The sequence below is a fragment of the Carettochelys insculpta genome, chromosome 9, assembly GCF_033958435.1.
Source record: "Carettochelys insculpta isolate YL-2023 chromosome 9, ASM3395843v1, whole genome shotgun sequence".
Taxonomy (NCBI): domain Eukaryota; kingdom Metazoa; phylum Chordata; order Testudines; family Carettochelyidae; genus Carettochelys; species Carettochelys insculpta.
The window spans coordinates 10,920,817-10,942,537 of record NC_134145.1 but is presented as its reverse complement, the minus strand read 5'-3'; the positions used below and the strand labels follow the sequence as shown (position 1 = coordinate 10,942,537).

Genomic DNA, 21,721 nt, shown 5'->3' with positions numbered 1-21,721 from the left:
CTATCTTTTCAATGCACTGGTGTTTGCATGCATCCCTGACTTCCAGATTCCAATTGATATTAGTTGTAATTTTCTACTAATTGTAGATAGTGAGATAGCAGCTAAAATGGTTAGTGGAAGGAGAAATGGGTTGAGGGGGTGAGTTACTAATCAGAATGGTGTTATTTTTAAAATCTTTCATGTGAACTGGCAATGCTGTGGACATTTTGGTTAGATGATAACCAATGCTTTCAGAACTAGTAGAAATTTCTCATCCTTGAACAAACACGGGTCTTGGTATTCTGGTCCTGCAGCAGATTTAAATTGGATAAAAACAATACATTCCCCAATACTTGAACTGTAGAATTTACTGCTGTAGGATGTTGTTGAGTCAAATTAGTAAAATTCAGAAGCATAATTGAGCACGGTTCTAATTATGAAAACCATCTCTATTTACACTAGCTAGGATAAAAATTATGAGAGAGATGAATCCTTGGGGCATAAACTGATGACTGGCTGCAGTCAGAGGAATGTTTGCTGCTCTGTTATAACAATATATAAGTAAATACAACATTCAGGGTATAATGGAGATTACCTGTTAAACATCCAGTGTTAGGCACTGTCAGAGCTGAAATATCCAAACAGGTTTGGTTATTTGTCTATAATCCTTTGTCAGTAAGTTATAAATTGTTAGCATTTTACCAAGAATGTTCCAGACACTCGCCTGTATGCCAGAATTCCTAGTTAATGTAGACTTGAAAATTGCCTCTTTCCTCACAGATCATGAAAGCATGGAAAAGAGGCATTCTTCATCAAAACAGATGGCATCTGTTCCCATTGAAATTTCCCAGCCCCTCGTAGCATTGGAACCTCTAGGTCAAGAAGCTTCAGGTAGAATATGTAAAGCAGGATTTGTTTATAATGAGTTATATTCTTGCATGATCAGTATTTACACATGAATACTAGAATGGATAATGCAAGTACATTGTGCTGTTACGCCTCATAGTCTTTATAAGATTGTGCTTGTGATATGAATATGACAAATATATTTGATGCAAGGTGGGACCTGAGAGATCATTGGATAGGTTATGGTTTACTGAATGTGATTATCCAATGCGTATGCATGTATCACTTCTGTATCTGGAGTTAGAAATATTGTCTGTGTAACAGTTAAATCTGTAGTTGTACCTGGGGAATGCCCACCACACAGTAAGCAATTAATTGGGGTGTGCCATTAGGAAAGAAAATGAGTCTTTGAAGATTCTTGATCTCCCATGGTCCTGGAGTTCCTTCCTGTGGAGGTTACAAATAACCCTTAGCTTATAGTTGCTTTAACACTGCAAGGTCATGTGATTGTCACCGGGGCACTGATGGTAATTTTCCATTGGAAGGAGATCAGATAGTAAACAAAAGATTCCTGACATCTGTAAATCTCAGTTAAGGCTGGAGAGTGAGTTAATCTAGGCTTTTATCAATGGCCTCCCTGCCTAAGAAGGAAGAATACTGAAAACACTGGGAGAAACAGAGACTAAGTTGGGGGTGGGGCAGAGGCTGAGCTCAGATGAGAAAAATTACCCTGTAGAAGTAATCCCCAAAGATTTAAACTGCAATCAATGCAGTTTACCTTCCAGAAACTCTGCAGCCTGCTTGAAAGAACACTTAGGGTAAGAGATTGTTTTAGCCATCATTACTTAGTATATTAAGCTTAGTTTGAATATTTTGTTTTATTTGATCAATAATCTGCTTTGATCCACTTGCTGTCTCCTATCTCTTAAAGTTTACCTTTTGTAGTTAGTAAACGTGTTCTCTTTTTATTTTAACACCCATTTGTGCAATTTATAGTGCAAGGAGGGAGAAGCGTACATATCTTCCTCCACATTTTTTGGGGGTCAGGGGAAGCTATTTTCATGAACTTCTACAAGTACTCTATGCAACACACAATAATATAAGACAGAAGGGCTGTGCATCAGAGTATTAGGCAATTCCCCACATTGAGTCCTCCCACACAGAACTGATTGCAGATTCTAATTCTACAGCTGGATGTGTCCCTTCCTTCATGTGTGGTGGAAATGGGGGCTTGAGAACTTGACTTAGCACCACAGAGGGAGAGAGCCAGCCTGGTGGGATAGGCAGGCTCAGTGGGACCCCAGCGCATCAGGTGGCACCTCTAACCCATCACATACATAATAAAATATCTTTCTTCTTTGACTAATGTCCCTGTGGGTGATCCACATAAGTGCACTTGCATCCTCGAACTGCTGCTTGGAAAACTTCAGTAGCAATGTGCATTAGATTGGTTTACAGGCTAAACGAACCCCTGTTACTACCCATCAAGATCAAAATCCCCTGGCGCAATCACCCTAGTTAACATTTGCAGAGGGATCACTTTTGTGCAAAAACTCTGCAGTTGCTTCTTATCACCAATGCATGACTCATAGGGCGGGGCACACATCAAAATGAATTTGACATAAGGAAAATGGTCATGTGCTGAGAGATCCCTCCACACGAATGTCCTCAGTGATGGAGGGTTAGGAATGCCTGTGTCTACTTCCAATGATCTAAGAGTCACGCACCAAAGTATAAACAGGCAACGTTGCCTGTATGTTCTACGTAAATTGACAAGGGGGATTCTCTCTCCTTCATACTTCTTTGCAAAGATTATGGAACTGATGTGTCTCCCAGGACATCCCACTGTCAGCAGCCTACCTCCTAGGTGTACAGATCTCAGTGGCGACCCATGACCATGAATGGGAACTAGACTCATTTTTATTCGACAAGCTTTTCAGGCACTGGGGAGACTGACCCCAAACTCTTTCATCTCTTACCTTGGATCAGGGACCTCACTTAATATCTTACCTCTATTTTTCCTGCTACTGAAGGCCTTACCGAAAATGAAAAGAGTGGGAGCACACATAATTCTAATGTCTCCTCTGTGGCTGAGACAGACCTGGTACCCTTACCTGTCACAACTTGCAACATGCCTGCTGATCTCTTTCCTACTCCCACTCTCCTGTCACAGAATAGAGAACATGCACTACATCCCAACCTGGAGATTCTCCGCCTCAAGTGGTGGTTCCTTCTTGATTCAAGGAGCTAAAGAGCTCCTATTCAATGGCCATGCAAGGGATATTATTACAAAGTAGAAAATCATCAATATATTTTACTTACCTGCAAAAATAGGCTAGATTTTGGATTTGGTATACACCCCAACAAATCTCCGTGACATCTGCGACTCATCCACTCATCTTGGACTTGCCCTGAAAAGGTTCAATAAACCTCTTTCTGTAAACTCTGCTTCTCACTGCCATGTGGGACTTAAATCTGATACAGACTAGGTATCCCTTTCAACCAGGGCCACCTGCTCACTAACTTACCACTTAATAAAAATGGCCTTCCTGATAGGGATTACTTTCGCCAGGAGAATAGGAGAAATAGCAGATCTGGTGGCACATGCACCTGTACCATATTCTTTTGGGACAAGGTTTCATTCAGACCACATACAAAATTCATGGCTGAGATTAACCTCCCTGTTTCACACGAGCCAATTGATTGATCTCCAACCTTTTGTCCTAAACCCGAGATGTCAGAGGGACTCTTGCCTTTTACCTGGACAGAACAGATCAGGAACTCTCCTAAATTTTTATTTTGCATTGTGGAAAGATCGAAGGGCTTGGCAACATGAGCCCAAAGGCTTTCCGAATGGTTCTCAATCTGTTACAGACAATGTTACCATGTCACCAGTATGACCCCACTGGAGACTGTTCATATGCACTCCATCAGGTCAATCTCCTCACTTCTTGTCTTTTTCAAGAATATCCTTATCTCAGAGATCTTTCAAGTAGTGGCATGGGTGTCGGTCCACATCTTTGCAGGACATTATGTGGTCACTGAGGACTCTGCCTCCAGTGCCATCTTTGGCTCAACAGTACTGTCAACCTTAAGTCACCCACTCTGAAGTCCTAGCCCGCCTATATGGCTGCTGTTTAGAAGCCATGTACAGTGGAGCACCTACAGGAACAATACTCAAAGAAGTTGTTACCTTGTGCGGTAATGATGGTTCTTCAAGATGCATACCCCTATGGGTGCTCCCCAGCTTATCCTCCTTTGGCATTCTTCTCAATCTCTCTATGGTGTAGAGGGAACTGAGGCGGGTTAGCTACATGTGATGGCTAACCTAGTAGCATAGCTTGAGAAGCGATTTTTCATATGCAGGCCTAACGGACAGTGCTACCAAAATTCTCCAGTCAGCAGCACAGGGATGCAAGTATTCCTGCAGAGGAGCACCTATGGGGGCACGCACTGCGCATAAGAGCTCTCCTTTATGAAGAAAGTGATTTACTAACACTTAGTAGTAAATCTCTGTGTTGGTTTTATGTAATAGAAGTAGCCCTTTTATTAGGTTTTGGTTGTGTCAATGGCTCGGAAGGAGGTTAGGGAAGATAGGAAATAGAGGCAGCTGGCACATTTTTCTCAAGTTTCAATTATGTGGCATTTCAGTGTCTCCTCAACAGCCAAAAACTGTGCTGGAAGCTTTGCAGCAAAGGTTGGAAAAATACAGATCCGCAGCAGCACAAGCGAAAGCAAGTGGAGATGATCGGAAAGGCAGGATGCACGAGAGGATAGCCAAGGTAAAAGGGAAGCACAGCAAGTATCTTGGCTTCAGCAAAGCTGTTTGAACTCATTCTCCCGGAACTGGCCAGCAAAGTATTTGATGTATGTATATTGTCCTGCCAGTTAGAATGAGCTGAAATAGTTAAGCTGTTGCTCCTTCCTGCACAGCACCTTCTATCTCAATGAATGCTTTATAAACTGTGCATTTGCAACCTCATTGCTTCTTCAAGGCAGGATAGTGGGTGGGTTTGGAGACCTTTTGTCTAAGACACCTGTGCAAACCCCTATGTAGATATGGTGTTTTACTCTAAGTAAAACCTTGGTCTTAAGCTCCCGTCCAGAGAATTTGTGCCTTATAAACTGCCTATAAAATGTAGTACTGACTGGAGGCTGATCATGTAAAGGGATGTGGGTCTTTAAAACATAATGTTTAGACTCCTCTGCCATCTCTTCTGGCTGCACAACAGACTTGCAATCCATTGTAGTTGTTCTGGTGCTGCTGCTTGTGTGCCTCTGTGAAAGGGGTGGGGCTCCAATGAAGGTGGAAGTGCCAGTGCCCTAACTGGCTGTCATGATATGGTGTCTTAATATGAGTCAAGTAATTTGTACTAGTCTCAAGTGTGTGCACTTGTTGTTGAACTTGAGGGGATGTATATGATAGGGTATTTAGACACTGTTGTCAAGTTTGCGAGGGCTTGAACACAGAGACATAGAGGTCTAAGTTACCTCTGTTGTGGGTGTAATCAGTGCAGAATTGGAGCCTCACAAATAAGACTGGACTGAAAAATTGTCTTGAATGATGCAGTCTGTATAGTTCTGAGGTGTTTTGAGGACACACTTTTACAGAGAAATGTCTTATTATGCATTTTTTTGCTGAGCATAATGGAAAGCCTCTTTACCTAGTGCAATTGCTGTCATGCCCCCCTTACCACTAGTGGAATCTCTCTGCACACTATCCCCCAACCCATGACTGCACAGTCAAGGGTTCCTCAGAAGAGGAGGGTGGGCTGAAAGCGGGGCTGGGTACGGAAGTGAGAATGCAGGGAGACCTGGGGTTAGTAGATGGAGCTGTCCTGGAGGTAGAGAGGGACTGGTTGGGGGCCAGGCCCCGATGGAGGGAGAAGCTGGAAGCAAGGCCGGAGACAGAGCTGGGTGGCATTTGTTCCCCGCTCCTTATTGGGGCTGACGCAGGGCATGCCCCACAATTTGGAGATCACTGGCTGAGGAAGCGGAGAGGCTACGAGGAAGAATGACGACACATGCTTTGCTCACAGGTTGCAATTGTGCGTTCTGCAGCCCCTCAAGTCCTTTGTGGATCCTGTCAAGAAGTGCAGCAAGAGCCATGTCTGTATAGAAAGCATGCAATGCACAGTGAACTTGGAAAGCATCACCTGATTTTTGTAGTCCGTATTCTGCACCAATATTTGTCTTAATTTGAGCATGAAATGACTGCTAACTTAACAATAACCAAGTCCAGCCTATGCCTAATCAGCATCTCTGATTACAGCAATACCAAGATGCCATAAGAGCCCATAAAGCAGGAAGAAAAGTGAATTTTGCTGAATTACCAGTTCCCCCTGGTAAGTGTCTTTTGAAACCTCTTATCACCAACATTTCCATTATTTGTTAGGACCCAGAGGACTTCTGGGAGTATTGCTTCAGTAGCCCATTCAGCTTCTCCTCCTGTTTCACAGTGAGAACGCTGGCTTGGCTGTGTGACAGCAGTGAAGAATACGCTGTAGAACTGCTTATTATGCTGCTTAACTTTTTCACATGGTTACATGCCATTGATCTTGTCTGTTAGGAAGTGTGAACATTTCAACAGTTCTCCAGCTAGCCCTGCTCACAAGTTGGAGAGCATGATTTACAACAGGCAAGCATTTGAGCAGTTGCTCCCTGTCCCATCTGCCAGCCCAGTTTGGAGGGGAAGCACTGGGAATGTTTGCGCTTGGTTTATTTGCAGGGGGTTGTGAAATCCCTGAACATGGTCTAGCTGGTATTTCCAGTTCTACTTTAGGCATTAGTCTATTTACATCTATTAAATGTACCTTGCAATGCTCCTGTGAGGAAGGCCAGGGTTCTTCTTCGAGTGGTCCCCGTGGGTGCTCCACAGTAGGTGTTGGGCTCGCCCGGCGCCGCAGATCAGACTTCTTCTAGCAGTTTCCACTGGATCACGCATGCGCCGATGCATGCCGCTCCCTTGCACGCCCCCGGCCACGTGCGCAATCCGGTCCCCGACAGTTTCTTCTCAACCACCAGCGGCTGCAGACGGAATCCTCTCAGGCTCTAAAGCCTGAGACAGATAAGAGAGTTGTTTTTACTATTATACAAAAAAAAACAAACATACAGAATAGTAGAGAGAAGAGGAACAGAGGGAGAGGAGCGGACAAAGAAGTCTGTTTAAGCCGTCCGCTACCCTGAAGGCCGTGAATGTTATTTGGTTTGCAGAACTCACTGATTAGCGGCTAAGTACCCTATTAACAGTAAAGACTCACCGCGATGTCTTCCTCGGGGTTTAAGAAGTGTGAGTCATGCCACAAGGCTATGCCAGCCTCTGATGGGCATAGTAAGTGCATTTGTTGCCTGGGGGAGTCCCATGTTACGCAAAAGTGTTCGCACTGCTCTAAGCTTACAGCCAGGGCCAAGAAGGACAGAGAGATGAGGCTCAAAATGATCTTGTTTGATAAGGCCCTTCAGCCTGAGCCGCCGGAGAAGCCTCACACAGAAGGGCCCTCTGGGTCGCATAAAAGGAAGGCGGTGTCATTGACCCCCTCTGCGCAAAAGAAGAAGAAACTCTCCCTGGCTTGATCCTTGCCAGCGATTTCAGCGAGCAGGATGAGCGGAACGCAGAGCCCTCAGCCACAGGCTGATGAAAGCAGCAGCGCGGTCGCGCACGTGGCCGGGGCCAGGCCTCTGACTATACAGCATTCGGCACTCAGGGCGCCGCGGGCACCAGCACGGCAAGCGCTGGAATCGGCAGCACTGCCTCACACGGCACCGGCTATCACGGCACCGATGGCACAGGGGCACCCAGCACGGGGCCCAGTGGCACTGGAGGAAGCTACCCGCGCGGCACCACTCACGATGGTACCAAGCGCGGCACCAACAGTGGGGCAGAGATCCCCGGCACGGGAGGGGGCAGCACCCACCCTGCAGGGACCGGGGAAAGCTAGAGCCAAAACCCGGCACCTCAGTCCATCTTCAGACAGGGCTGCAGTGCCATTATCACCCAGCCGCCGCCCCTCCCCCCCCCCCCCCCCCCCCCCAAGATACACACGCCGCTTCACCGGGCGGCATCTCTACCGGCCTATTCCAGATCTCCCTCTCCGTTCCTCCAACCACCTTCGCCTTGGCTCGGGCCACCTTCACCCTTTTTGGGCATGGATCCCTATGAGTACTATCACAAACCAGCTTCACCATTGTCAATATCGTCACGGAGATCCCGCTCTCCCAGACATCATGGGTACACACTCCGATCGTGGTCCAGGTCTCCATCACCGGGCCCTTGTCCATGTTGTTATGGCCGTCCTCATCATACCGACATCGGAGGTCTAGATCCAGGGGCAGATCCCCTCCCACTCCTTGCCAATACCCCCGTGTACACTCTCACTCTGGGAGAGTAACGCAGCTGTCCCAGGGGGAATTAGGTCCAGAGTCCCGAGACTTTCCTTCACAGCCCACGAAGGAGCCAGCATACCAGCAAACTCGGGAGCCAGAGGACTTGGGGGAGGCTTATCCTAGTGGCTCCTCCTCATCCTCCCCAGATGAGGCACTTGTCCCCGGGGATGTCTCCCCTCCAGATGACCTTAAGCAATTCCAAGAGCTGTTCAAAAGAGTAGCATACACGCAGGACATTCAAATAGCAGAGGTGCAGGAGAAGCATCATAAACTCCTGAAAAATTTGAGACCCCCGGCTTCATCTAAAATCGCTATCCCACTGGACGAAGCCATTATGGAGTCATCCACTAACATATGGCAGACTCTGGCCTCTATTCTGCCTACAAATAAAAGGGCAGATAAGAAGTACTTCCTCCCAGCAAAGGGCATGGAATTCCTGTTTAGCCACCCACAGCCCAATTCTTTGTTGGTCAAATCGTCCCAGCAGAGGTCGAAGACGCCTCAGTACAAATCGGTGGGGGGGTCAGATAAAGATGCTAAGAAATTAGAGCTGTTCAGCAGGAAGGTCTACTCCTCCTCTACCTTATTATTGAGAATGGCAAACTACACAGCACATTTATCAAACCATAACTTTGACAATTACACTAGCCTCACCTCTCTCATGGATTCCCTCCCGGAGGACAAGAAGCCAGTGTTAAAGGCGATCGTCCAGGAGGGCTACGCGGCCTCACGAACGGGAGTTCAAATTGCCTTGGACGTGGCGGACACAGCGGCACGTTCAACAGCCGCAGCAGTGGTAATGCACAGGGAGTCCTGGCTCCAGATGTCTGGTATCCCCAGAGATCTGCAGGCGAAGATCGTGGATCTTCCCTTCGACAAGCAAAAGCTGTTTGCAGAATCAACCGACTTGGTCCTCCATTCTAACAAAGATTCAAGGGCCACACTTAAGACCTTGGGTATCTGCACTCCTCCACACAAGAAAAAGAAATTCTATTCTCAGCAAAGGTGCTACTCTTACCAACCACAACGTGCACAATATCAGCGAGGCTATGACCAAGGGCGCCATCAACAGCAGCAACAGTACAGGGCCCCCAGGCGACGTTCTCAACAAAGTCGCTCAACTTCGGGGCAAGCCCAGAGGCAGCAAGTTTGATGGGTATGTCGAGGACTGCACTGTCAACACCATCACTCAATGCCACTCTCACCTCATGTTCCATCATCGCCTCAAACCGTTCTACTCCCAATGGCAAAATATCACAACAGACAAATGGGTGCTGGAGATTATAGCCACGGGTTACACGACTCCCTTCCAGTCACTACCACCGATGAAACCCCCCACCCGGCCTCTTCTCAGGGACCCTTCTCACGAGGAGAGGCTGAAGCAGGAGGTAGATCACCTCATGTTCATAGGGGCGGTGGAAAGAGTACCAGAACAATTCCAAGGGAAAGGTTTTTACTCACGCTCTGCCAAACAGTTAGCTCCTCTTGACGCCCCTATAACTGTAATTCTAGAATACCTGCTGGACCTCAAACAAGACGGGCTCTCTTTATCCTCGCTAAAGGTCCACCTTGCAGCTATATCAGCTTTTCGGCACAAAGAGGAAGGGCCCACCGTATTCGCCCATCCTATCCTCACAAGGTTCTTGAAGGGGCTGGTAAATCTGTACCCTCCTCGAAAACCGCTTCCGCCATCGTGGAGTTTGGACTTGGTACTCCACACGCTATCGGGACCACCCTTCGAACCATTAGCCACGGTACCCCTCTGACTACTTACCATGAAAACGACCTTCCTTCTTGCGATTACGTCAGCCCGCAGGGTGAGCGAGCTCGCAGCAGTGATGGCAACGCCACCCTGCACGGTATTCTCAAAGGAGGCGGTGATCTTGGGTTACACCCAGCCTTCGTTCCGAAAGTTTCTTCGGAGTTCCACATTAACGAACCAATAGTATTACCTTCGTTTTACCCAAAGCCTCACAGCTCCAGCAAGGAGACACGCCTGCATCTCCTAGATGTGAGGAGGGCGTTGGCCTTTTACATAGACAGAGCTAAGCCCTTCCGGAAAACGGACAGGCTTCTGGTGTCTCTTGCTCCCAGGTCGAAAGGGGGAGGCCTCTCCTCCCAGAGAATTTCAAATCACATTGTGTCCTGTATAAAACTGTGCTACGAGCTTCGAAAGACTCCTTTGCTAGCTCCGCTCAGTGCTCACTCCACCAGAGCGGTGGCGGCATCAACGGCCTTCTTCAAGGGAATCGCGTTGAAAGACATTTGCAGAGCGGCGACTTGGTCATCCTACGACACCTTCGCCAAGCATTATGCCCTGCATCGGGTATTCGGTGAGGATACCCATCTGTCGACAGCAGTCCTCTCAGGGACAAGCTGCACATGAATCGAGTACCCACCTCCTTACCTTGGGTTACTGCTGGGTAGTCACCTACTGTGGCGCACCCACAGGGACCATTCGAAGAAGAAAGAGAAGTTATTCACTTGTAGTAACGATGGTTCTTCGAGATGTGTCCCCGTGGGTGCTCCACTACCCGCCCATCCTCCCCGCTTCGGATCTCTGTCCAGTGTTTTTCAGGAGCATCCAGGGCGGTTGGTCAAGGAACTGGTGGGGACCGGATCGCGCATATGGCCGGGGGCGCGCAAGGGAGCGGCACGCATCGGCGCATGCGCGATCCAGTGGAAACTGCTAGAAGAATTCCGATCTGCGGCACCGGGCGAGCCCGACACCTACTGTGGAGCACCCACGGGGACACATCTCAAAGAACCATAGTTACTACAAGTGAGTAACTTCTCTTTCTTGTTACTTCAGCTGAGGAAATTAAAACATGAAGGAAAGTTACCAGGCATGGTTACTTTAAAAGTCAGCGGCAGGGCTAGCTATAGAACTCAGCCACACTTCCTCTTCTGTTTTCTGTCCTATAAGGAGTGGTCCTGCATTCATAAGTATATGGATAGAATGGCCTAGTGGAATTCTGTCTTTAACTTCAACTGTTCTTCATCTCCTGTCCCGGTATTTCCATATCCTGTTGTGTTAATTATTGTATATTAGAACACCATATCATGCTTTTGATCACCATGCCTCAGCCTTTTCATGGGATGTACTTGGCACACCAACCTATTTTAATCCTTGTGTCAATTTTTAGGGCGTTTCAATGATTTAAGTAATGTGTTTAAAACAAGGAAACCTAACAAACACAATCACAACTTGGAAAACATGGTCTGTTTCCTGGTACATGTCAGCATCTTCAAGAGGAAGCTGCTGTGTGTGTGTAAATCAGTGGGAAAATAACATAATTCTTAAAGTTCTCCACATATCTTGGCTATATAAATCTTTTCCAAACCTGTTTTTTAAGGCCATGTCTTATTTACACATCAACAGTTAAGCATTAGATATCCACTGAAACCTCAGTGTTATGGTAGATACAGAGGATAGCTGTATAATTTCACTGTGTCTGAGTTTTCAAAGGTGCAAGACACAGCAGCTTTGGAAATAAAATCCTCTGTGCAGGTACTGTACAGTCTGCTCTGCAGTATACTTCAAATCTGCCCTGTGCCCTGGAGTAGCTCTCTATGGGATGAGAGAGCAGTTTGGTCACAATCAGTCCTTGGCTTGTTTCCTGAGAGTAACAAGAATAGTTTTAGCAATGTGAGTGCCACCAAACAACCATTTTATAATGGCATCTCTGAGTCATGACTGACCCAGGCTGAGTTTGAACTGGTGATTATAAAGTTAATGACTTTGTCTCCCATTAGCAAAGCCTTTCATTCACCTTCAAAAGGACAGACGTTGGTCAAAAGAATTGTAATGGTTTTAACGTTTCTTAACTACTGTGGTGCTACTTTTGCTGAATTCACTGAGCTACAGTGGGATGTAGTATTGCTTTTGTGTTTTAGCAGAGTACATACAGTAGCGTAACTAGGATTAAAGATTACACAAATCAGTATTGGCTACTCAGGCATATAATCCTGTGTGTAAATATGCAACTAGACTGACAGCCCAGTAGTTTGTAAAGTATCATTGCTAGGAATGTTTAATACTATTGGGAAAATTTTCAAGTTGTGCATAGCATTTGTCACTGCCTTTTATGATTCACTAGGCATTGACCTACAAAGTTATATGGGAAAGACTTTTCTAGGTGTTGAGTTGTTGATGGATGCTTTCAGACCTGTTGCGCTTTCGCAAGCAGTAATGGCAGTATTCCAAGAGGTAGTGACAGAAAGACATGCATTCTTGTGTAAATTTCTGGGTAGGTTTTATTTGTTGTTTGTTATTTTGAACCATATCTCCTTCCTCCTCAGGATTTCCTCCCATTCCTGGAGTGACACCCACAGATGGTGACAGCACAATAGCTGCTGTGTTGGAAAGTGCCAACCATCTGGCTAACATGGTGGAGAAAGAGGATGAAGATGAAGAGGTGGAGGTTTGAATTTGTTACCTGTGTGTATATATGTGTGTGTGTGTGTGTGTGTATATATATATATATATAAAAAAATATTTTCTGGTGAGTGGAGAAAAAGCTATTAGCTGGGGAGATAGTGTCGTAAAATATCTGTCTCATGGAAACCTTAAGAGTACAGGATTCTGGTCTCTTGGCGAGATGGTAAGAATCATCTTGGGAGCATAGAAGTGGGCAGATTTCCTGGTGAGGTGAGAATTGCAAACAGCATGTCCTACGCAACAGACCAAGAATTATTTTAAGGGGCCATAGTTTAGCTTGTCTTTTTTCCTTATGACTGTTTATATATGGCTTTTGAATTCAAAACACCTGCCGCTGTGGTGACTATTCCTCCTTTAGCACTCAAAGGTTTCCCCTGGTGGCTCAGTGTTTTGTATGTTCACCAGGCAGCATGGGACTTACTCACTGTCCAGCAGTCTACACCTACCATAAGCTTTTGAGTTGGTTCTTCCCACTCTGATCATTACTAACCAATTTGCTTCATATTTGCAAGTGGAGTGTAATTTTTAAATTGTGGGGGAAAAAAATTGACAGTTTTCTTTTCCTGCCTTTGCCTTTCTTCTGAATTGGTACCATGTTGATCTGTGACTTGTCCAAGCAAACAGCCAAACCTGCCATGATATTACTTTTAGACTGTGAGTTAAAATGGCTAGCTGGGATCTTTTGCTACTCTTAGTGTGACAGCAGATGTCTGATGTAGTGGACTGTGTGATTAACGTTTTGAGTTGTCTAAACCTTGTGTTAGGATTTACATGGTTAACCTTTAGTTCTTCTTCAAGTGGTCCCCGTGGGTGCTCCGCAATAGGTGTCGGGCTCGCCCAGCGCCGCAGATCGGAAATCCTCCAGCAGTCTCCCCTGGATTGCGCATGCACCGGCGCGCACCGCTCCCCCGCGTGCACCCGGCCACATGCGTGATCTGGTCCCCGCCAGTTCCTTCTCAACCTCCATCGGCTGCAGACAGAATCCGCTCAGGCTAAGGCCAGAGTCAGATTAGATAGTTGTTTTCTACGTGTAATTTGTTGTTTTTGGTTACTAAAAAAAAAAAAAGAGAGAGAGAGAAAGCAAAGACAAAGAGAATATCAGCAAAAAAAAAAGAAAAAAAAAAAAGAAAAAAGAGAGGAGCGGAGAAGAGAAGAGCGGACGTGAAGGCCATTTAGGCCACCCGCTGCCCCGCAGGCCGGTGATCGCTATTTGGGGTGGAAAGGCACGGATTAAGTGCTAAGTACCCTATTAACAGTAAAGGACTCACCACAATGGCCTCTTCAGGTTTTAAAAAGTGTGAGTCATGCCGCAAAGCTATGCCGGCCTCCGATGGGCATAGCAAATGCATCCGCTGCCTGGGGGAATCACACATTACCCAGAAGTGTTCTCACTGTGCTAAGCTCACAGCCAGGGCCGGGAAGGACAGAGAGATGAGGCTTAAAATGCTCTTGTCCAATAAGGCTCTCCAGCCGGACTTGCCGGAGAAGCCTCACCCAGAAGGGCCCTCTGGGTTGCCTAAGAGGAAGGCAGCTTCTCTGACCCCCTCGGTGCAGAAACGGAGGAAACTCTCCCCGGCTTGATCCTTGCCGGTGGGTTCAGCGAGCAGGACGAGCGGCGCCCCCAGCCGCATACTCAGGCAAGCGGCAGCGCACGTGACAGAGGCTGAGCCTCCAGTTACACAACAGCCGGCATGCGCGGCGCCCAGAGCATCAGCGAGGCAAGCGCCGGACCTGGCGGCACCAGCCCCCGCAGCACCAACGGTGCAGGGGCACCAGGCACGGAGCCTGCAGGTGCCAGAGGAAGCTACCCGCGCGGCACCACAGCTGATTGTGCCGAGCGCGGCGCTGAGAGTGGGGCCGAGATCCCTGGCACGGGAGGGGGCGGTGCGAGCCCCACAGGGGAGGGGCAAGGAGAAATCAAGAACCCGGCACCGCAGCCCATCTCCAGACAGGGCTGCGCTGCTGTTAGCATCAAGCCCTCCCCCTGTGGTACACACGCCGCACCAAAGGCCTGTGTCTCCACCGGCTTATCCAGAACCTACTTCTCCGTTCCTCCAACCAATGTCACCATGGCTTGGGCCACCTTCACCCTTTCTGGGATTGGATCCACTGGAGTACTATCACAAACCAGTTTCACCTCTATCTCTGTCGTCGCAGAGGTCTCGCTCTCCCAGACATCGGGGGTACACACTCCGTGGGTGGTTCACGTCTCCACCGGACCCTTGCCCATGCTGCTATGGTCATCCTCATCATGCTGGACACAGACACCGCAGGCCTACGTCCAGGGGCAGGTCCCCCCCCGGCCGCTCAATACCCCCGTGGACACTCTCGATCAGGGACGGAAACAGAGCTGTCTCAAGGGGAGTTAGTTTTAGAACCCCGAGACTTTCCTTCACAATCCTCCAGGGAGCAAGTGTATCATCGACCGCAGGAGCCTGAGGGTTCGAGGGAGGTTTACCCCAGTGGTTTCTCTTCATCCTTCCCAGATGAGGCCATGGCCCCCGGGGATGTCTCCCCCCCGGATGACCTTAAACAATTTCAGGAGCTATTTAAAAGGGTAGCTTTCACACAAGACATTCAAACGGCAGAGGTGCAGGAGAAACATCACAAACTCCTGAAAAATTTGAGACCCCTGGCTTCATCCAAAATTGCTGTTCCGCTGGACGAAGCCATTATGGAGTCAGCCACTACCATATGGCAGACTCCGGCCTCTATCCCGCCTATGAACAAGAGAGCGGATAAGAAGCACTTCGTCCCGGCAAAGAGCATGGAGTTCCTCTTTAGTCACCCACAACCAAATTCTTTGGTGGTCGAATTGTCCCAGCAGAGGTCGAAGGCTTCTCAGTACAAATCGGGGGGATCGGACAAAGATGCTAAGAAGCTAGAGCTTTTTGGCAGGAAGGTATATTCCTCTTCTACCCTGCTATTGAGAATGGCAAATTATGCGGCACCCCTAGCAAACCGTAATTTTGATAATTACTCCAGACTTACTCTCCTCATGGATTCACTTCCGGAAGACAAAAAGCTGGTGTTAAAGGCGATTATTCAAGAGGGCTCCGCAGCATTGCGGACAGGAGCCCAGATTGCCCTGGACGTGGCGGACACGGCTGCATATTCAACTGCTACAGCAGAGGTCATGCGTAGAGAATCCTGGCTCCAGACATCTGGTATCCCTAGGGACCTACAGGCAAAGATCGTGGATCTTCCCTTCGATACACAAAGCTGTTTGCAGACTCAACCGACTCGGTCCTCCACTCCAGTAAGGACTCGAGAGCTACACTTAGAACCTTGGGCATTTATACTCCCCCATACATGGGGGGGAAAAAAAAATTTATCCTCAGCAAAGATGCTACGCTTACCAACCACAGCGTGCTCAATATCAACGGGGCTACGACCAAGGGTGCCAGGGTCCTGGAGATCATAGCCATGGGTTACACGATCCCCTTCCAGTTGCTCCCACCGACGAAGCTTCCCACCAGGCCTCACCTAAGGGATGCTGCCCACGAGGCGAGGCTCAAGCAGGAGGTGGACCACCTGCTACTTCCTAACAGAAAAGAAAACAGGAGGCTTGGAGGCCCATCTTAGATTTTCGGGGCCTCAACCGTTACTTGCACAAGCAACGTTTTCAGATGATCACAGTTGCCTCGATACTCACGGCACTGGACGATGGAGACTGGTTTGCAGCCCTCGACTTACAAGATGCCTACTTTCATATAACAATCCACCTGGCACACAGACGCTTCCTCCGCTTCACGGTCGGCAAGGAGCACTTCCAGTACAGGGTTCTTCCGTTCGGCCTCTCCTCGGCCCCCAGAGTCTTTACCAAAACCCTGGCAGTGGTGTCAGCCTACCTGCACAGACAGGGGGTGTTTATTTTCCCATATCTGGACGACTGCCTGATGAAAGGGGCCTCGAAGGCAGAGGTCTTGCGCATGATACACATCACAGCGGACACGTTTTCTTTGCTGGCCCTAGTTATCAACCTCGCAAAGTCAAAGACCGAAGCCACACAAGATATAGAGTTCATAGGGGCACACACAAACTCTATCACAGCAAGGGTGTACCTACTCGACGCCCGCTTCTGCGCCATCAGTTTGCTGGTGCAAGTCATCACATACAGCCCCGCGGTGCCGGTCTTAACGTGCTTACAGCTGCTGGGCCACATGGCGGCCGCCACGTTTGTGGTACAGAATGCCAGGTTACACATGCGAAGCCTGCAGCATTGGTTGGCGAGCGTTTACAAACCGGCATCCCACACTGTCCACAGGGTGGTGTCGCCCATGACAGAGGCGCGCAGATCCCTGGCATGGTGGGAAAACCCCAAGAATCTGCTAGTGGGGTGCCCTTTCACCAACCACGAATTTCTATTTTTCTTACTACTGACGCCTCCCACATAGGATGGGGAGCGCACATCGGTGACAAGGTGACACAAGGGCTATGGTCCCCTGCGGAACAGACACTGCACATAAACATACTGGAGCTCAGAGCAGTGTTCAACACCTGCAAACATTTTTGAGATTACCTACATGACAAAGTAGTCTGGATCAATACTGCCAATATCTCCACTATGTTTTACATCAATCGACAAGGAGGAGCACGATCCCGTGCCCTATGTGCGGAAGCAGTCCGATTTGTGGAACTGGTGCATCGCCAACAACATAACGTTGAAAGCCTCGTGTTTGCCGGGCGCTCACAACGTGAAAGCAGATCAGCTGAGCAGGCGCTTCGCACTCACACACGAATGGCAGATCTGTTCCGATCTGCTACGGTGCATTTTTCGTACGTGGGGGTTTCCCCATATCGATCTGTTTGCCACCCAGTACAACAAGACGTGTCCCCCGTACTGCTCCAGGGCAGGAGTGGGACGGGGGTCCCTGGGGGACGCATTCATGATTTCATGGAGGGGCCCCCTACTTTACGCGTTTCCCCCCACAGCGCTTATCCACAGGGTTCTGCAGAAAGCCAGAAGGGAGAGAGCTCGCATGATACTCATAGTCCCAACTTGGGATCGGCAGCAATGGTTTCCCTTGCTTCTGCACGTGTCGGACCGTCCACCGCTTCCTCTACCAGTGGCGCCGGACTTACTCACGCAGGCTCAGGGGTCCATAGTGCACCCGCACCCTCAGGGTCTGCGTCTACAAGCATGGCTAATCAGTGGCTCAGCTCCTTAGAGGGCATGCGTACGGAGGGAGTACAACAAGTCCTGGAATGTAGCCAAAGGACCTCCACCAGGAGGACTTACAAGCAGAAATGGACTCGATTTACAGCCTGGTGTTCCGCCAAGCAGTTAGCTCCCCTTGACGTTCCTATCCCTGTAATACTAGAATACTTATTGGACCTCAAAAGAGGCGGGCTTTCTCTATCCTCGCTAAAGGTCCACCTCGCCGCTCTATCAGCCTTTTGGCATACAGAGGAAGGTCCCACTGTATTCGCCCATCCTATCGTTACAAGGTTCTTGAAGGGGCTGGTAAACCTGTACCCTCCTCGAAAACCGCTTCCACCGTCGTGGAATTTGGACTTGGTGCTCAGCACGCTATCGGGTCCACCTTTCGAACCATTAGCCACAGTTCCCCTACATCTCCTTACGATGAAAACAACCTTCCTCCTTGCAATTACGTCAGCCCGCAGGGTGAGTGAGCTTGCAGCAGTGATGCCAACGCCGCCCTGCACAGTATTCTCAAAGGAGGCAATAACCTTATGGCTGCACCCAGCCTTTGTTCCAAAAGTTTCTTCGGAGTTGCATCTTAACGAACCAATAGTTTTACCCGAAGCCTCACAGCTCCAGCAAGGAGGCACGCCTGCATCTCCTGGATGTGAGGAGGGCGTTGGCCTTCTACATAGACAGAACTAAGTCCTTCTGGAAAACGGACAGGCTTCTAGTCTCTCTCGCTTCCAGGTCAAAGGAGAAGGTCTCTCTTCACAGAGGATCTCAAAGCACATTGTGTCCTGTATAAAAATGTGCTACAAGCTTCGAGAGACTCCTTTGTTGGCCCCGCCTAGGGCTCACTCCACCAGGGCGGTGGCGGTGTCAACAGCCTTCTTCAAGGGCATCGCGTTAAAAGACATCTGTAGAGTGGCGACCTGGTCGTCCTACGACACCTTCACCAAGCATTATGACCTAGATTGGGTATTTGAAGAGGATACCCGTCTGTCGACAGCAGTCCTCTCGGGGGCAAGCTGCACATAAACTGATTACCCGCCTCCTTACTTGGGTTACTGCTGGGTAGTCACCTATTGTGGAGCACCCACGGGGATCACTCAAAGAAGAAAGAGAAGTTACTCACCTGTAGTAACGATGGTTCTTCGAGATGTGTCCCCGTGGGTGCTCCACCACCCGCCCATCCTCCCTGCTTCGGATCTCTGTCTAGTGTTTTTCAGGAGCATTCGAGGCGGTTGATCAAGGAACTGGCGGGGACCGGATCGCGCATGTGGCCAGGGGCGCACGGGAGAGCGGCGCACACCAGCGCATGCGTGATTCAGTGGAAACTGCTAGAAGAATTCCGATCTGCGGCGCCGGGCGAGCCCGACACCTACTGTGGAGCACCCATGGGGACACATCTCGAAGAACCATTGTTACTACAGGTGAGTAACTTCTCTTTCCTTCTGCAATGCTAGAATGAACCTCCCACACAGGCACCAGTTGCCAAGAAGCCTGCTCAGCTGCCTGAGAAGCCAACACAAATTGTTAAGCCAGTTGTGGTGCCATCTGCTGTAGCTCAGGAAGAGCACTCTTCTGAGAATGTGAAAAAAGCCACATCAACATCCAGCCCAGTAACAGCACCAGAGAAGCCCCAGCAACTCTCTCTAGGTGGTAAGGATAAAGAGATACTGGTGTCTCCCACCAGTTCACATACCATTTCATTTCGATCAAACATTCTTAATGTTTTCTTACAGTTTTCGGAAAAAATCCTGATCTCTTGAGCAGCTGTTTCTGGGAGGCAAAGTGGATAACTAGAAAAATAGTACATTCATTGATTTTGACACAATACATTTATTGATTTGTAATGCTTAGCTGAGGCCTCTCTCCTGAGCATGAAACTCAAAGTGAATTCACATGAGCTTGCTAGTCCAGACAGTTGTCTGAGTATGCAGTATTCTGTCTCTCACAATGATTCGTGGCTCACAGATTTTATCAGCCACCTGAGGATCCACTACTCCCATGGGAGATGATCATACTTGGCAGCAAATGTGTTTTCTTCTCTCTCAACTTGCCAGAGAAAGCAAAGTAATTGTATAGAGAGAGTATACAATGTATGCACACACACGTAAAGCATCACTCCATTTTTGGGTGTTCCTAGAAGATTGAACATAGAACTGTGAGTTATGTTAAGTTTTAAACCCAGTTCTGCTGATGATTTTTCCAGCTCTGTAGTAATTTTTACACAATTTATGTAACCTCTGTTTCCCCTTTGGTAATTTGTATCTACCTCATAGGTTTATTTTAATACTTTAAATTAAAGTTTGTGAGCTTGTAAATTACTTTAGGGTTCCTTGGGGCAAGGTGCCACAGAATTGGAAATAAGTATTATTTTTTGCAGTTTTGAAATAAAAGTGGAATTGACCAGGGCGTGACTATTGCATATCAAACACACAGTCACGTGTTATCAGCTGGTAATTGGGCTTTGACATTTTCACTGTTGTAAATCAAATAGAATGAACATGATGAATCAACATGTTATGTCAGATGAGTGTTTTTATATAGTTGTTCCTTTTCAGCAAGTGAACAACTAGAATTTTTGGAGAACAGGAAGAAGCAATACCTGAAGGCAGCAATCAAAGCAAAGAAGCAGAATGACCTTGAACAAGCCAAGCTGTATCTCAGGAGAGCAAAGAACGTAGACCCAATGATTGAGCTGGCAAAAAGTGGCAAATCTGTTGATATTTCCAAGGTTAGTAAAGACAAAAATCCTTAATGTTTCTTAGAATTCAAACATCTGTGCTGAGAGCACCAGCTCATGTTGTATGGGCAATCGTAACATTGTGGCAATTAACAGATGGGTTGGAACCAGTGACCTAGCATGAGAGATGCTATATCTCTTTACCATCCTCCACATCCATCTTCCCTGGTCTGTTCACACTCTTCCATCCCTTCTTCCTGCTTGTGTTTTACTTTTGTGCTGCTGCAGGAAGCCCAGATGTACCATGTTTAAGGCTGTGCTTTAGTCATGTGTATCTTTAATAAAAGTCTCATGAGCAGTAAATAAAAATTCACAACTCTTGACCTGTCCAGGAACAGCAGCCAATGGGAGCTGCAGGGGTGGTGCTTGTGGGTAGAGGCACCATATAGAACTGCCTGCCCTTGCCTCCACCTAGGAACTGAGGAAGGTAGACGTCAGTGATTCTGGGGAGCCCCCCCAAGGTAGGTGCTGCCCTGAGCCCTTTCATATACCAAACTGCTGCGGGGGGTGGGGGGCGCGACACGAGGGCGAGGACGACATGGACGGGACAGTGACCAAAGGGCAGGTCTTGGGCCAGCCCCACTTGCTGCTTCGGAAGTCATAAGATCCTGGAAAGTCCTAGAATCTGTAATTTCTGTGACAAACTTACAGCTTTAGCCATATTATGTGGTATTGTGCAGCTACCATCGCCTCCTACAGATGACGAGAGTGACTTTATCTTCATACACCATGAGGATGTCAGACTCTCTCAGAAAGCAGAAGAAGTATACATGCAACTCATAAAACTACTAAAGGACCAGCATGAGGTAACTACTGTTTCCTTTCAATGCATCATAATTTAAAAAGCCAGTGATGGAAAAATGCTTTCTGTGCATTATAGTGGTTTGTTTTTTGCTTTCACTGCTATGGTAATGATCCCATCCTTTTGACAGGATTTTCAGCTTCTATGTAGAAGTACTTTGAGTCCTTTAGTCAGTATTTTTAAATATGGTGTTTTTTAGTTGGGCATCTAAATCAGTGGCCTGGTTTTCAGGTATTTCCAGTTGAAGTCAGTGGGAATCCTTCTGCTACGAATAAGGCCATTGGTTTAGGTGTGTGATTTTGAACATCCAAGTTTGAAAACAATAGCCTTAATCCTTTAGGATATAGATAATCCTTGAGTGAATGCCAAGTC

General features: G+C 47.9%; 1 protein-coding gene across 12 annotated transcripts in view; it reads left to right on the top strand.

The window, feature by feature from the left end:
* Positions 1-21,721, top strand: part of CC2D1B (coiled-coil and C2 domain containing 1B) — a 90,354-nt gene that overhangs the window by 37,392 nt on the left and 31,241 nt on the right. For 10 of the 12 annotated variants that reach the window (XR_012646675.1, XR_012646674.1, XR_012646673.1 and 7 more), the window contains 7 exons: positions 760-870; positions 4,477-4,607; positions 6,098-6,170; positions 12,511-12,632; positions 19,265-19,460; positions 20,366-20,538; positions 21,228-21,353. Coding sequence is in view for 8 of the 12 variants with exons in the window: in XM_075003578.1 (XP_074859679.1) it covers positions 760-870; positions 4,477-4,607; positions 6,098-6,170; positions 12,511-12,632; positions 19,265-19,460; positions 20,366-20,538; positions 21,228-21,353 (932 nt within the window). In the remaining 4 variants the exon portion in view is untranslated. The remainder of the gene's footprint in view (positions 1-759; positions 871-4,476; positions 4,608-6,097; positions 6,171-12,510; positions 12,633-19,264; positions 19,461-20,365; positions 20,539-21,227; positions 21,354-21,721) is intronic. The other 2 variants (XM_075003582.1, XM_075003577.1) reach the window with 1 other exon arrangement.